At 39.3% G+C, this 15,657-nt stretch overlaps 1 protein-coding gene across 3 annotated transcripts in view; it reads right to left on the bottom strand.

The window, feature by feature from the left end:
- The window catches only part of GPC3 (glypican 3), a 367,445-nt gene that overhangs the window by 327,333 nt on the left and 24,455 nt on the right, over positions 1–15,657 (bottom strand). The window contains exon 2 of one of the 3 annotated variants that reach the window (XM_040999456.1): positions 8,495–8,656. The exons of 1 other annotated variant lie outside the window; for it this stretch is intronic. In XM_040999456.1, the coding sequence (XP_040855390.1) occupies positions 8,495–8,656 (162 nt within the window). The remainder of the gene's footprint in view (positions 1–8,494; positions 8,657–15,657) is intronic. One more of the 3 variants, XM_040999457.1, reaches the window with a different exon arrangement.

Below are 15,657 nucleotides of genomic sequence, written 5' to 3'. Positions count from 1 at the left end.
GATTTGAATTCAGGATTGTTTTTACTCCCAAGTCTGTATATTTTTGCCATTTACCTTCCACCAAAATGTGAAACATAAAATTCTATATAATTCAAGATAAGGTTATAAGAATGATCCCCAAATTAGAGGAACTAGCAATTGTTTTCAGAGCAAACACATGATAACAGCATACGAGAAAAAAAGAATTTCACAACAGTAGGCTAGGTTACCTATAACCAAACTCAGTTTCTCTGTAGAGTTACTATCCTTTTTTTTTGAAAGGATGATAGTAAGACAAAATAAGTACAAACATGTTTCCCTGCTCTGTAAGAGACATTCATGAAACGTTAATTTCTTCTTCTGTCAGGTTATTGAGAAAGGACAGAAGGACACATAAGTGCTTTTAGATGGGTTGCTATGTGTCACCATCCCCATGATTGTTGATCACAGGATGTAAATCTGTGACACCAAACCTCATTTAAACAGAGTTCTAAGAAGAGGCTAGGTTAGACTGCAGGTAAAGACAACCAGCAAGTCTGGGAGTGCTGAGGTCAGAAACAGGGGTTGAGACCTCAGGATACAGAGTTTCCATCACAATGGGAAAGCACCAACCCACTAGCTAGACTTTAAAAACATTGTATTTTGGCATGTTTTAAAACCTACAAGTAAATACTGCAGGCAACAGGTTCATCTTCTCCATTTGGTCATAGTGGTGGTTGCTGTAGGAGAACGATTTCAGTTGGAAATCTGCTTCTGTGAATATTGCTTGTCATAATTGTGTGTGGAGGGGAGAAAGGGCACAGAAGAGAGAGACAGTTCACTCAAACATTTACTGTCTACTGTATCACCCAGGGATCAAAAATGTGATAAAATAGACACAGGCCCTACACACAGAGCTCATTTTCTGGTAAAGGAAACTAATGTTAATCAAATCACCACACATATACATGTACCACTGCAAACCTGATAATTCCTTGAAAGGAAAAAACACACGTTCTCAGGAGAAGGAACAGAATGGACCCGGGTCTAATCCAATCATTACATTTCAGTTCATCAGATCCAGAACTAATAATTCTCAAGACCTTCAACCAAAGGAAGGAGAGATCATAAAAACTCTAATTTCTTTTCAACCTTTTTCACTTTTTTTGGGGGGGGGGGGCGCGCTTCCTTTCCTAATCCACCCTAATGAAATCAGAGGCTCCCATCAACTGGTTAGAACAAGTGACTACATTAACTCATTCAGACCACTAGGGGACCATTGAGAAATTATGCTATACAGTTTTCAATACAGATATACATACTGCGAAAAGAAGAAAACATACAAAAATGCTACACGTAATTATCTCTGAAGGATGAAATTATAAGTAGACAGACATTAGAGCATGGTATGCTAATTACAATATTAATAAAAAGCATTTAAACATGTGCTTGTGCCAGATATGTGATATTCAATGAAGCAAAGAGACTGTATTTCATACTAATGATGTTATAAATGCACTAGTTGGGAATAACAAAGCAATGGTTAACCGTGCATTTGAATCCCAGAGGTTAGCACAGCAGTGACTTCTCAGCCAGCATCATTTGCCTGAACCCCCTTAAACAAATTTTATCTTGAAAGTCAGAGTTACAGGGAGACAGACAGAAACATACACACAGACACACACACACAGAGAAATGGATGAATGAATGAATGAATGAATATATCTTCTATCCACTGGTTCACTTCCCTGATATTCCCATACAAGTCCACCTAACCCACCCAGAATCATTCAAATCCAGCATACAGGACCTCAAGTGCTTGCACCCATAATCATTAAATTCCACCACTGGAAGGGTGCAACAAGCAAGAGAGGAAAGGTATTTTTAATCTCATCACAGCCAGTTCCAAACTGTCCAAATAGAGGTAAACTGTTGATACCCACTATCTACTATCAGGATAAGGCAAATCTCTCAAACATATACTTCATTATTCCAATGCATCAGGTATTGTGTCACCTTCCTCGGTGAGAAAGGGCAGGAAGAACACAGGTATGATAGTAAATACATCCTAGTGGCAGAGAGGTGGTGAGCCAAAGTGTGATTTTTCTTGGAGGCTTCTAGAGGCCAGGGACGATGATAGCCTTGAATTGCTCTATTGGGTCCACTAGGGAGAAGGCGAGGGCAGTGCTGAGGGCAACAAGAGGGCATGTGCTCAATGCCCTTTACTCTGAACTGGGATAATGGAGTTGATCTGCATCATCTTCTCACCTTATGGTTGACTCACAGCTGTCTACCTGCACTCTGAGCCTTTAAAGGAGACAGTTTACATCGCAAAGACTCACTTTCTTGAACTGATACAGGACATGTGCAGGGCTTACAACTGCCCCTGCTTCTGTCTCAGCAACAGCCACAGAACTTTGAAACTCAACTGAATCCAAAAAGTTCTTCCTTGAAGACAGCCGTGATTTTAAACACTCGGTTTCTTGTTGTTCCCCCAGTAAAACTAATAGTTAAAAGGACTGCATTTTTGTTTAAAGTAACCAAATATCTCTTGCAGTCAGTGCAATAAATGTCCACTAATTAAAGCCAGCACCTTCTGGGCTCTGATGAGAAACTCACCATTTTATAATGGGATTACTAGGGTTTTGCCTACAGATGAGTGGTTTGATGAATAATTTACATCCTGAGTATCTATAACTCACTCAGGGTCATGGCGCATGTTCCTAAAACTCTTCCATTCCGTTTAACGTTATTATATTTAGCCCTGGAGGATGAAGCTCTGATTGGACATCAATGCAATTATTCTGTCCTATACATTATTCTCAATGAAGAAAGGGCTATGGGTCAAGGGTCAAATCACCAGCAGTGTGACACAGCGACTCAGTGTGACTTGATCTGTACAAAACTGGAGCATGGCAGGACAACTGTCAGACCACTCAAGGGAAAACAATTGTGAAAAGGAGAAAAACTGTCCTGGACTCCCTTAAAACTCTCCGTTATGAAAACTAAATTAACAACTAAATGATTGACTCTCAATATTCAAGCAATTACTTCATCACATATTAGCTTTGAAACAAAAAGGGAAAAAAAAAAAAACACTTTGGTTGAATAATGTCCCTAAATGGTCATTTCAAGCAGAAATGATGGGAAAAATTGCTCTGAGCTGATGGAAAAGGCTGTTCCAACCAATGTCAATTTTATATAGGGGGAGTGGGAAAGGCAGGAATGTGACAGAAAAAAAATGTAAGAACTACCAAGAGCAGATGGACACAAAATACAGGAGAACAGCAACAGTGAAAGCACAGGACTCTCTCCTGCCTGGCCATGTGCAAAGGGTCTCCGCAGCAGGCAGGTGGGGGCAAGCTTTCCCGTGCTGAGTGAGCACCAGGCAAAGGTCTCTAGTTGAGACCCGACTTTATCCTCTCACTGACACGATCATGTGGAACAAAAAACATAAGGAAAACATGGCTTGAGCCTAACACACTATTTCTCATCTAGTTGCTTGCCTGTGTGTAGGAAACAGACCAGATACACGGGGGGGGGGGGGGGGGGGGGGAGAGAAAGTTCAGGAGCCAGAACAAAGGCACTGCTCCAGGCAGCACATCTCACACAGCACAGCTTCACACTCTGGGGGGCATAAAATAAGTCTCTTTCTCACAGACTCTTTTGCCTAAGTATTTTCTCACCCTGGCACTGCCAGCTGTTTGTATTCATCTCATCTTTATGTGGAAAAGTTGTTCAGGCGTGTCATCAACTCCATCTTTGACTAGATTAATATCCATAAATGAGCTGCCTTGATAATGCAGGCAGGTGGTGCTTTGCACTTTTCCAGACACTTTCACATACACGGTCTCTACCAGAAAAGCAGGACTGCAACTTGCACCACCATTTCACAGATGACAAACCTGAGGCAAAGTCTAAATAACTGTCCCAAACCAGAAAACTGAAAAAGGTAGACCCAGAACTAGAACTCGGGAACTTTCTGGCTCCAAGTCCAGTGTTGCTTTCACTGTTCTAAACTATCCTAAGAAGGAATCACTAAGAACAATAAACATGTCTGATCTTTCCTTATTGATTCACAGCTGTCATTAGGAACATGTTGGAGCTCTTACACTATGAGGCTACTTGAGGCATGTGGGGTATACAGCTCTAGCAAATATCCCTGGCTGCTACATGTGCTAAGCTCTTAAATCCATTTTTTAGGCCTTTACCCACAGGGTCACTTGTGACTTCTTGCAGCTTATGTGTACCTCCCACTAGAGTTCTCCAAGCCCTATTCTACCGCTTATCGCCTACTGGCTAGAAACCAGAAAATCAAGCCAGTCAGGACTGTTAATTCACAACTGTCTGCGACCCTAAGCAACAATCCAAAGCACTCTTAGGTGAGTCAACTATACCAGCAGCAATTCCATGGCAGTTCAGGTGTACAGAGCTATTTTTCGCTTACTCACTATTTTCCCTCTCTCATAGAGTTCAAGATACAGGGCCCAGTGCCATAGCCTAGTTGCTAAAGTCCTGGCCTTGCATGCACCAGGATCCCATATGGGCATCGGTTGTAATACTGGCAGCCCCGCTTCCCATCCAGCTCCCTGCTTGTGGCCTGGGAAAGCAGTCCAGGACGGCCCAAGGTCTTGGGACCCTACACCTGTGTGGAAGACTTGGAGGAGGCTCCCGGCTCCTGGCTCCGGATTGACGCAGCTCCGGCCATTGCAGTTACACGGGGAGTGAATCAATGAACTGAAGTTCTTCCTCTCTGTGTCTCCTTCTCTCTGTACATCTGACTTTCCAATAAAAATAAATCTTAAAAGAAGTTCAAGCTACAGCACAGGCAACTTCTAGAACAAAAGCAAATATGGCTGTATTCTGAAGAATCTGGTCTCAAAGTCAGTGGCACCTTTGAGGAGGATTAGAATAATCAGATATATTGGGGAAAAAGGAAAAAAAAAAAACACTTGAACATGCTGCAATTGTTTCCTGATTTTACAAGGCTGGACATCACAGTGAAATTCTGCAATGAAAACGCAACTCAGGGCCTGAAGGCATGGAGTATTTGGCAATGTGATGGAAAACTCAGAACTCTCATCTCATTTCTCTTCAGCAGGACACAAATCCTTAAAGGCTAACTCTGTTCTACCTCATGTACACAAAGGACAGGAAAGACTGTGTCCCGTGACGGCTTGGAAGAAGCTGTGGCATAAATGAGTTTCCTCATCTGTGAATCGGTGATAATTACAATACAGCCCTCATAAGGCTGTTGGGAAAACGTAATGAGATGATTATGTAAAAGTAAGCATCATTTATTAGGCTCTTAATAAATCTTTACTTTTATTATCAGGATCATTATTACAAGGTAGAGGAGAAGAAAAAAGGGAGAAAAGTAAATCTACTTTCAGTGGAGTTTCTCAAAGAGAATTAAGCAGAAACAAAACAAAACAAGATGATGCTGTCCCGTTTTACTAAGAACATCTAAGTAAATTAAATTTAGGAAACGAGGCAATGCAAAGATGGAAACAAAGAGCAACTTTTCTAACGTTTCAATCATTATCAAAACAGTAGCAACAGAGCACTCCTGGTACGGTAGCAGAGGGCTCAGGGCTCGTTTATGAGGGCAAAGGCTTCCTGAAATAAAGACACCAAAATCTGAATCGGAGGAGAAGGCATCGCTCGTGGAACTGTGCACAGATTTGTAGAAAGCACTCCTTGCTTAAATACTCCTGACGTGGACTTGGGTAGGAATGCTACAGAGACTGTGGATCTAGGCCAAGATCAAGATAAGCTTTCTCCAGCATCATGTGATAGAGCAAATAGCTCACCAAAGCTTTCACATCAAATATCTTACAAGCACAGCACTGGGAAAATTTTCTCAATAATCTTGTATAGCAGAATCTTGGAGAGGGAATTATTTTACAGAAAGAAAACAACTGTGCCCCTCCCCATTCCATTATCTGCAATAAGTAGTAGGCTTAAAAAAGAAAACAAATGGAAATTCTCTTTTTTTTCCTTAGGATTAATAACACCTCATCCTGTAGTGACCCCTGGTTTTAAGTTTTACCTCTCAAAATGTCTGTTACAAGAACAAATGTGGGAGCGCTGAGGTTATGCTTAATTTGTTTTCTGGTGAAGGATTTATTTTTTTTTCTAAAAGTAGGGCAGGAAAACAAGGAAGGAGAAACAAACAAGATGAAGACTGAGTATCCAAGGGTCACAAGGCAAGCGTACCGGCAAGAATGGGCTCACACATCAATCAGGTGCCTCCAAGTCCCTCTGCTGGGCTGAACCTTTACCACACCTGAGAAGCAGGAGGAGCAGCTCATGATGCAACCAGAGATGTTGCACCTATGTCCCACTATCTGCTCACATGACTTGTACTTTGCTTCCATGCTACAGAAGCCATATGGTGAAGCCAAGCCTAGCAAAATCTATTCAGAACATCTCCTAGTCTCATGTTGTTCCAAACATTTATTTTTTAAGTTTATTTTTATTGTAAAGTAGATTTACAGAGAAGGAGATACAGAAAGAAAGATGTTCCATCTGCTGGTTCACTCTCCAAGTGGTCACAAGGGTCGAAGCTAAGCCAATTCGAAACCAGGAGCCAGAAGCTGCTTCTGGGTCTCCTGCATGGGCACAGGATCCAAAGGCCTTGGGATGTCCTCTACTGCTTTCCCAGGCCACAAGAAAGGAGCTAGATGGGAAGTGGAGCAGTCAGGACACAAACTGGTGCCCATATGTGATACTGGTGCATGAAAAGCAAGGATTTAAACACTGAGTCATCACACCAGGCCCTGTTTCAAGCATTAAACAAACAAAGAACAGTATTGATAGTACAGGCCTGAGCAGAGTTAAGCATCAGTACACCAAGGCTCCTCAGAAAGCTACCTGAAGCTCCTGTACAAGCTGGAATGTCAGTGCCTTCGTTCTACCACTCCACTACAGTGAGAAAGTGGTTGTCAGGTAGTAAGTATCTGTGCATTTGGTTGTTTTAGGAATTAACCAATACGCAGATGCTCCAAAGGGAAAGATTCTGCTCTGTACTTCAACCTAACTTTCATATCACTTTGCATCACCCGACTTTCAGCCAACAGATTAACTCCAAAACAAATCTGAGAACTACATGAATGGTACATGTATTTTAAAAATCAGCCTAAATTCTTCCTTCTTTCGCCAAATTGTTAGTCTCAACAAACTCTTCACAAGAGGGTGACTGAATAAGTAGGTTAACAAATACTTCAACTTTTTATGTTGTACTTTCTATAATCAACCTAACATCCCCTGAGGCTTTGACCCAAGCAACTGTTCTGAATGTATGCTTTATTAGGCAATTTGGATAATTTCTTAGCTAATTCTAAGCATTTCATTACAATACACAAAACAAGCTATAATCAACCTGCCTCACATTTCAAAGAGATTCCTTGTACAGGTGCCATGAATCTGAAGCTTTGTAATGTCAAGTGCTCAAAAGTGTTATTTTTCTACCTGACCTCAACACTGTCAGTATGAGGGCTACAAAATGGCAGTGGCTTCTATCTGATTGAAGAAATACAGAAGTCCCAATATCCAAAATGAATGCTCCCACAAATAGGAGGCTGTGTACTATGGTAGTTAACATCACAGGCCCTATCAAGTAGGCCACTCAAGCTCAAATGCTGCCTTTACCGTTTACCAGTTACATGGTCTTGGAACAATCAGTTAACCATTTTCTTCCTTTGGGTTTCATCGTTAACATGTAGATACTATTACCTATTCACAGGAATCTTACCAAGACAAAATGGCTCTCTATATACAAAGCACTTTAAACATATAACTATCTAAGTGCTTTGTGTGCTCAACATGATCACAACCCCTCTGCCACCACCATCATACTCATCCCTAGCTGGGGTTTGAAAGTGAATGAGTTCCTCTCCATGTTCCTATGCTAGTCCTACAAGCTGGATAGGAGAAATCTGAGTTGCTATCCACTCTAGAGGTTCTTCAGTCATACACAGGCATGCTAAGAACCAAGACTCACAAAGACAGAAGTAGCCACTCACACACACCAAGACAAAGTCCAGCCAACAAGCCAGTTTCTCCCTCTTCAAAGGTCCTAGTGGTCAGAAGGAGTTCGAAGGTAGTCCACAAGTATCTAACTTATTCCTGAGAAAAGTGGGTTCAGGGCATGGGAAACCACTTTTGATTTTTAAGCAAGTCTTAGGGACTAGCTGAAAGTAGTATATTTCTGCAGATAAAAAGTTGAAAAAAAAAGTTGGTTTCCTTTTGTGTATCTGCAGAGATATATAACATTCACATAGAGGTAAACAGATCATCCTTGGACCATGATTTCTGACAATACTTACTTATTGAAAGATTGAAATGAAGCTTCTTTAAAAACTGTGTTTTTCCTTAACCAGGAGCTCTCACTGAGAAAGGGGTGGGTGGGTGGGGGTGTATCAAGCATTAGTTCTGGAATGGTAATTTATAAATTATACTTAGCATTTGAAAGCCTAGTGCCCGAATAATGGTGCCACTGAGCAACACATCTAAAATGATCCTAAGAACTCACCTTGGAAAACCGCAGCATTCTGAATAATTAGGAACTTGAGCTCCATACTGGCAGACTGAAGCAGTTGTTCCATGTTCAAGCGGGCTGTTAGTTGGTATTTTTCTTCCATCTTTCTGGAACAGCATGTCGGGCCCTTGGGGAGACAGACTTGCAAATCTGATCCTGAAACAAACAATGTTTGCATATTTCAGTGAGCAGAATTCTCTCTGTGTAGCTCGCTCGCTCACACACATGACAAACAGTGCAAAACAATGCATTTCTTTCAAAACACAGTGAAATTTTGATTTAAAACTAGCATGTATCTTAATTAATCCAGTCTTTATTATCATCATCCATATGACTGATTCATTTTTTAATAACCATTAGAATTGCCAAGGCTAGAATCATAAATTCTGCATAAACCAATTCATTATACCACCAAATGTCACTGAATACAGGTATTTGTTAAAAGTTCAATTTTACTCCCATAATTTTCACTGATAAAAGTATGAAACAGAACACAACTAAGAAGAAAAAAAGTTACTGAAATTTCAGTGATGATTTCCAAATGCAATCTATGGCCAGCCAACCCAATGTTGCTTTATGGGATAAATGAATAAAACATCAATATCATAGTAAACTACTGTTGGCGCTGTCCTAAAAAAAGGCCCAAAGCAAGACACAGAGCATTAGGTTTGCATACATTTACATACAGATTACCTCTGCATACATTCATTGGTGTTAACAATAAGTATACAGTCTATATTTGGTTACAACAGCATACAAGGAAAATCCCTACCCTGGTATTGTTTATATTGTAGAAAGCAAACAAAAGTAGAAACATAATACAAGTATTGACGAATACTACAGAAAAAGGGAAGAGAAAATAAACCATGGTATATCCATTCAGTGGAATTTTGTTTAGCAACAAATGAAGTATGGATAAATGCTTTCACAAGGTTAAACCTCAAAAGATTATGCTTAATGCAAACAGATCAAAAGTTCATACTTAATGATTCAACTTCTATATATAAGTCTACAAAATGGAAACCAATTTACAATGGCAGAACAATGCAGTGCTTGTTAGGGGGATGAGAGAACACTGAGGCTTGAGATATGATCACAGTTTTGATTGTGGTAAAAAGTTTCATGAATACATTCATACTTCACAACAATAAAATTACAACCTTACAATGTGTATATTTTGTTCAATAGCAATTTTACCTCAGCAAACTATTAATCTTTTATGTTTTTGAAGATTCACTTTTTTATTTATTTGAAAGAATTACAGAGAAAACATCTTCCATCCACTGGTTCACTCCTCAAATGGCCCCAATGTCAGGGCATGGGCCTGTCTGAAGCAAGGGGTCTCTTCCTTGTCTCCAGGTGAATACAGGGGACCAAGCAATTGGGCCATTCTCCACTGCTTTCCCAGGCCATTAGCAGGAAGCTGGATCAGTAGAAGTAGAGCAGCTGCTCTTGAACTAGCACCCATATGGGAATGTTAGTGTAACAGGCAGCAGCCTAACATGACACTAATCCCATTTTTTGTTTTTGTTTTTAAAAAAATGAGGGTGATATAAAATAATGTTACCAGAGACTATTCTATTTATGATAACTTGGGAAGACTTCTTTGTAAGATAATATTTAAGGACAATCACCAGGATTTTATGCTCTTCTCCAACACTAGCCAAGGTTAGGGGTCAGCAGATATTAATATTCCTTTCCTTTCTACAATTCCTGTTCTCCTCAATCTGTCTCTCCAATCACATATTCTTTTGCTTCTGTGATGGTTATGAGAATGCATACCTCAGCTCTAATGTGAGAAATGTAATTGACAAATGGCTCCACCTGCTGCCTTCTGAGTTTCACCCACCATGTTATTCAGATGTCATGGTTTCCAGCAGCTGCTCTTAGCCAATAAATAAGTATGGGAAAGATCTTCATTTCAAGGGGATGCAGGATTTGGCTCACTGGGAATTCTTTGGCTTGAAAACTCTCCCATTAAGCTTGCCAGATTATTATTTTTTTTTCCCAAAAAACTGCACTACTCAACTCTCCTTCCTGTCTCTGCTTCACAGGTATCAGACTTGATTCCCCCTCAGCTCTCTCTCCATTCTCCTTCACCAGTGTTTGTCCCATTAGATCTTGTGCACATTTCCTTCTATATTGCATTAGATGCTAATTCATCTGGTCTCTGTTTCTCAGGAGTCCAGACTCACATAACTTGCACGTGCCACACACTGTGCTACTGGCTGGAAACAGAGACTTTGAAGCACAATGTTTGTGCATTCGAAGAGCTCACTGTCAACAGGGATAATGGATAAATACCTGATGCATAGTAAATGAACACAATAAAGTAACAAACAGGATAGAAAAATATATTTATAGAACATAACTCTCCTAAAGGGCCATAAGATCCTCAGAAAAGTTAGGACTTGGTGAATTTTATTGAGTGCTAGGAAATACATTTAGATATTTTAGCTTCTTCACCATTGCAATTTTAAAAGGAGGAATTGGGGCTGGGGAGAAACACTAGTTAGTCATGTGACTAGAACATTTCTGTTACATCTTCCTTCCTGAAGAATTCTACCTGATCATAGCCGTAACATATGTATCCAAATTTTGTTAGGAATGAAATTCATCACATGACATCACTGCTGGAGTCTAAGTTATTAATTCCCAAGTTCTTCACTTGCCTCTCCTTAAGGGAGTGGCTGATAAAAGTGGAAAGGGACAGTAGTTAATATACATCACAAAATCCAATCCAGCAGTGCAATTTACAGTACTGGATGCAAAGGTGGTATTTAACGTCAAAATATAATTTGGGGTCGAGAGACACAGAGTTCAGATTTATCTCCTAAAAATGTCAATTTCATATACAAACTTAAATATGGTCTAAGATTAAAGCTTTCATAATCATCTTCAGTAAAAAAAAAAAAAAGCTAGCTCTAGTTCTTTTCCACATGATGTTACAAAATGTAATGCTATTCTAGAAGTAGAAGCTGTTGCAGCTTATTGGACCAGGAAGCTAAGAGTCCCCTTGGGGAAGAGTGACTAATCTAAATTTAAACGAGGTTGGTTAGAACACACACATAGATATGAAAAAAATATATGATGTAGCAGATATTTTCCATATACCAACTTCCCATCACTTTCTTTGTAAACCAACGCCTAAATAATGTGTTTAGCATATCCATACTAAGCAAGTCCATAAAATTAATCGGTTCAGATAAAAAGCTTTGGGTTTCTACATTTGCATTGTTAATGACGCTTAATTTCAGTTTATGCAGCAGGGTGGCTGGCTGTTAGGGCTACTCCTATTCCCAAGTGGAAGTTAGAAAATAGTAAGGCTCAGATCTTAACCTGGTAAAGGCTCTGAGTTGCTCCTATGTTAAAAGACAGCAATGAAAGAAACATGACTGGATTTGAACTGTAATACTGCAACGAGGTGGAGAAAACCACCATGGGGAGAGGGTATGGGGGTGGGTTGGGCGAATCCCAGCGCCTATGAAACTGTGTCATAAAATGAAATAAAAAAAGGAGGCAACAAACTGTTGCTCCATGTACTTAAGAGTGGCACAGAAATGACTCCTTGAATTCGCATTGAGTCAGTTTGGTTTGTCTTTGATGTGATCATTCAGAAAACAAACTTAAAGCCTGTACACAATGCTCTTTCCCTGAATTGGTCAAGTCTTATCATGTAAATGTCTACCACCTCAAGAATCAGCTTATACAAAAATCCTTAAGGAAATAAATCTTCAAATAAGACATTTGGGAAACTCCATCAAATGTCAAGAAAGCTACATGTTACATCAAAAGATCAGTGCACACATATAACAATATTTTCCCTTTCTTCTAGCACTGCCTGGCTCATCAGTAAACTAACACAGTTGTTGTAAGGCTAAGAGTTAGTTACAGATTTGAAGATATAAACCATCTAGACACTGATTAGAACTCAGGATTTCTAAACCAAGGAGAGAGATGTAGAACAAATAAAAGTATTTTAGGTAAATTTTTATTAAAAACCCACTAGACAGCATGAAGAACAAAAAGAAACAGGACAGCTAGACACCCAAATGAAGTGACTGCAATGAATTATTTGAATGCATGAACATGTGCAAGAAAGAAAAATAAATAGCAGAAAAGAAACCCAAAAACAGAAGGAATAAACTTAGAGGAAAGTCTCATTAACTAAATAACCACATTGGGAAGTGAATTCTAAATAGGAGGAATAAAAAGTAAAAGCAAGGGCAAATGATTAAGGAGGTACATGGAGAACTGGCATACACCAATGTGGATAAAGGCAGAATAGTCAATTTAAGAAATAAGATGCAACCTACAAGAGAACAGAATAGCATTCCATAAGTATGTGAGAAACAAAAGACAGTTAATGGATAATAGGTCCTTTATCATTTGGAGAGGAAATTTGATCATAGCAATCATAAACTACTCTGATCAAAAAGGGGTACTGAATTTTATTATTTTAAAGTCAGAAAAAAAATGGAATGCAGTTGGGAAATGGGAATAGAAGCAAGCAATGGGGCCTGGGCTGGAGATAAGAGGACGACTTAGCAATTGGCTATTCAAATAAGCCAGAAATGTTCAGCATTTTAGGGCTTAGTAACTTTAATTCCCAGGTGCAAAAAAAAAAAAAAAAATTAACTGAAGTCATTACAGAGCTGCTAGTTCCCATTTATTCTGAAGGATTAAAAAGTACCTTCATACTATAATCTTCTCTCCTGGACTGTAAGTTCCTGAAGAGCAAAGAATGACTCCCATTTCCATTGGGATGCCCTGTCGATCCCATTCATCCCTGTGCACACTGCTGAATTAATGAGGACTGTAGACTGAAAACTCTAGAATTGTGTCTGTATCTTAACAGAAGCAGTGGGGCAGATGATCCTGAAAATTTGCATCTAGGTAGTTAACTTTCAACATGGTAAAATATTGGAAAATATAAAAATTTCCAAACATCTTGTAGCTGCACAAATACTTTTCCACTTGAAGAAATTAAGTAATATATTTCTAATTCTTTAGATATAATGTCTTATTTGTACACTGGGTCCTAGAGTGATATGTGATCTAGGGCAGCTGCTGGAGGAAGATTCCCACTCATACTCAAAAACTGGACATGCTTACCAGTTGCCTCCCCTCCCAGAACATAAACACAAGCTCTTTCCTGATGCATAGGCCTGAGTCAATTTATCACTTCAAGCTTAGTCACCTTCTAGAAGGCTCAACTTCTTGACCTTCACCACCATCTCTTTGGTTTGGGCCAGTTCTTCATCTTTGTTGGTTCAACTTAAAGAACAGATATTTCAGACTGCTCTTGATTCACTTTAACCACGTCCCCCACAACTAGAACTCCTGGTTCTCTCTGCAGTGAAGCCCTGGGCTCATCATACTTACTCAGAGACCCCAGCTCTGAGCCCTGTCTAAGACTGGGAGAGAATCATCAACACTCTACACAGGGCTCAACGTATCAGTTCCATTTCCATTGGATTATATAGTCCAAGACAGTATTACTCCCCAAAAGCAGGCAGGCAAGAGCCAAAGCACCTTGGTGCCTCAAAACAAGTTGCATACAATTTTCCTAACCCCACCATTTGCTAATTGTGCAAGCAATTATACTCAACTTTTGCACCATTCTTTCCCTTCTCCATGAAATGTGATTACTAATACTACTTTTTGTAGAGTTTTTATAAGGATTAAGCATTTATGTAAATCTCCTAGCCTTCCTAGAACAAAGTAAATATTCAATGTGTTCATGAAAATAAGAAAAAATTCATGCTGAGACCAAACTTCCACGTACAAATATAGCCAGACAAAAGCCGATATATGACTATGTGGCAAAATATGCAAATACTTTCTGAAGTGGTAGAAATAGCCTGTATTTTAATTATGGTAGCAGTTATATAGGTATATACATTTACCAAAATTCATTAAACTCTTCACTTAACATTCATGCATTTTTGTGTTTGTAAATCACCTCTCAACAAGGTTGATTTTTAAAATACACATTATAGTCAGTATTTCCTAGATGAGGGAATGCTAGTAAGAAGCGCGAGTCAAAGACTTCCAGGAGAGGGTGTTGCTTCAGCTAGACTTTACAGGATGAGAAGGACATCAAGGAGTCAATGCGTGACATGTGTTGGGCACCAGTGGAGCAGCAGGGCAACGCTAAGGGGCCTGGAGACAGGCTGGAATCTGGGGATATGGTTAGCTTCTCAGGCAAGATAGCCCTGAGGCCCTTGAATGCAGGCAGGGGGCCGTAACATTGACCCCATGAGCAATAATGACCCACTGAAGGTTCTCAAGCTGAGACACAAAATGATGAGGAGTGCTGTTTAGGAAGATTAGTCATATGGCCTGAAGTTGGGAAATGGACTAAATAACCCCTCAAGGTCACTCCCAGTCCTCTGATTCTCTAATTACCTTTATTATGTTCTATATGTTGGTTATTTTACTGGGCTGCAATTTTAGCTAATGACAATAAATTGTCAAAAATCACATTAAAAAGCACATTCAAGAACAGAAGCAACATTAACGCAGACCTCGAACCTTACACTTTTCTAAGAGCAGATAAGGCACATTCAAGCAGCAACAGAAGAAAATAACTCGTCAGGGCTCAGTAACAATGCAAATTGAAATATTTTCCATATATGTATATATGATATGACACATTTCATTACCAGAAGGTCTGCTTTATGAATGATCGCTTTTTTTTTTTTTGCTAACACAGGTACATTGTGCTCAAAATAACATTATCATTAAAGTCCTATTAAACAAAAGAATTAATGATATTCAAAACTGGATGCTTCATGACTTGTAGAGAAAGTAATAAATGTCTCTTAAAATTATTCAAAGGATTAAGTGCAGGTTGCTCTACTAATGAACCAAAAATAACATATCAGGCATATTTAAAAGGCATTTTTTTTAAAAAACAGAGGACAAGTCAATTTGCCATCCAAAAATATTAACTAATTTCCTTAGCATATAATAGTGACTTGCTATTAGAACAGTACCTTTTTCCCCCTAATTAATCATTATCTAAATCAAATCTTACACGCTCATTAATTTCTCACTAATCAAGATAGGAATACAGATGAAAGAAATAGCTGCATTTGAAACCAGTGGGGAAAATGATGATTGCTGGTAGAAAGAAATCATCTTAGGGAACC

The sequence above is a fragment of the Ochotona curzoniae genome, unplaced genomic scaffold, assembly GCF_017591425.1.
Source record: "Ochotona curzoniae isolate NIBS_2020 unplaced genomic scaffold, NIBS_Ocur_1.0 scaffold_1852, whole genome shotgun sequence".
In the NCBI taxonomy this organism is placed as follows: domain Eukaryota; kingdom Metazoa; phylum Chordata; class Mammalia; order Lagomorpha; family Ochotonidae; genus Ochotona; species Ochotona curzoniae.
The sequence above is the reverse complement of the archived record's forward strand: the minus strand, read 5'-3'. Positions and strand labels throughout refer to the sequence as shown.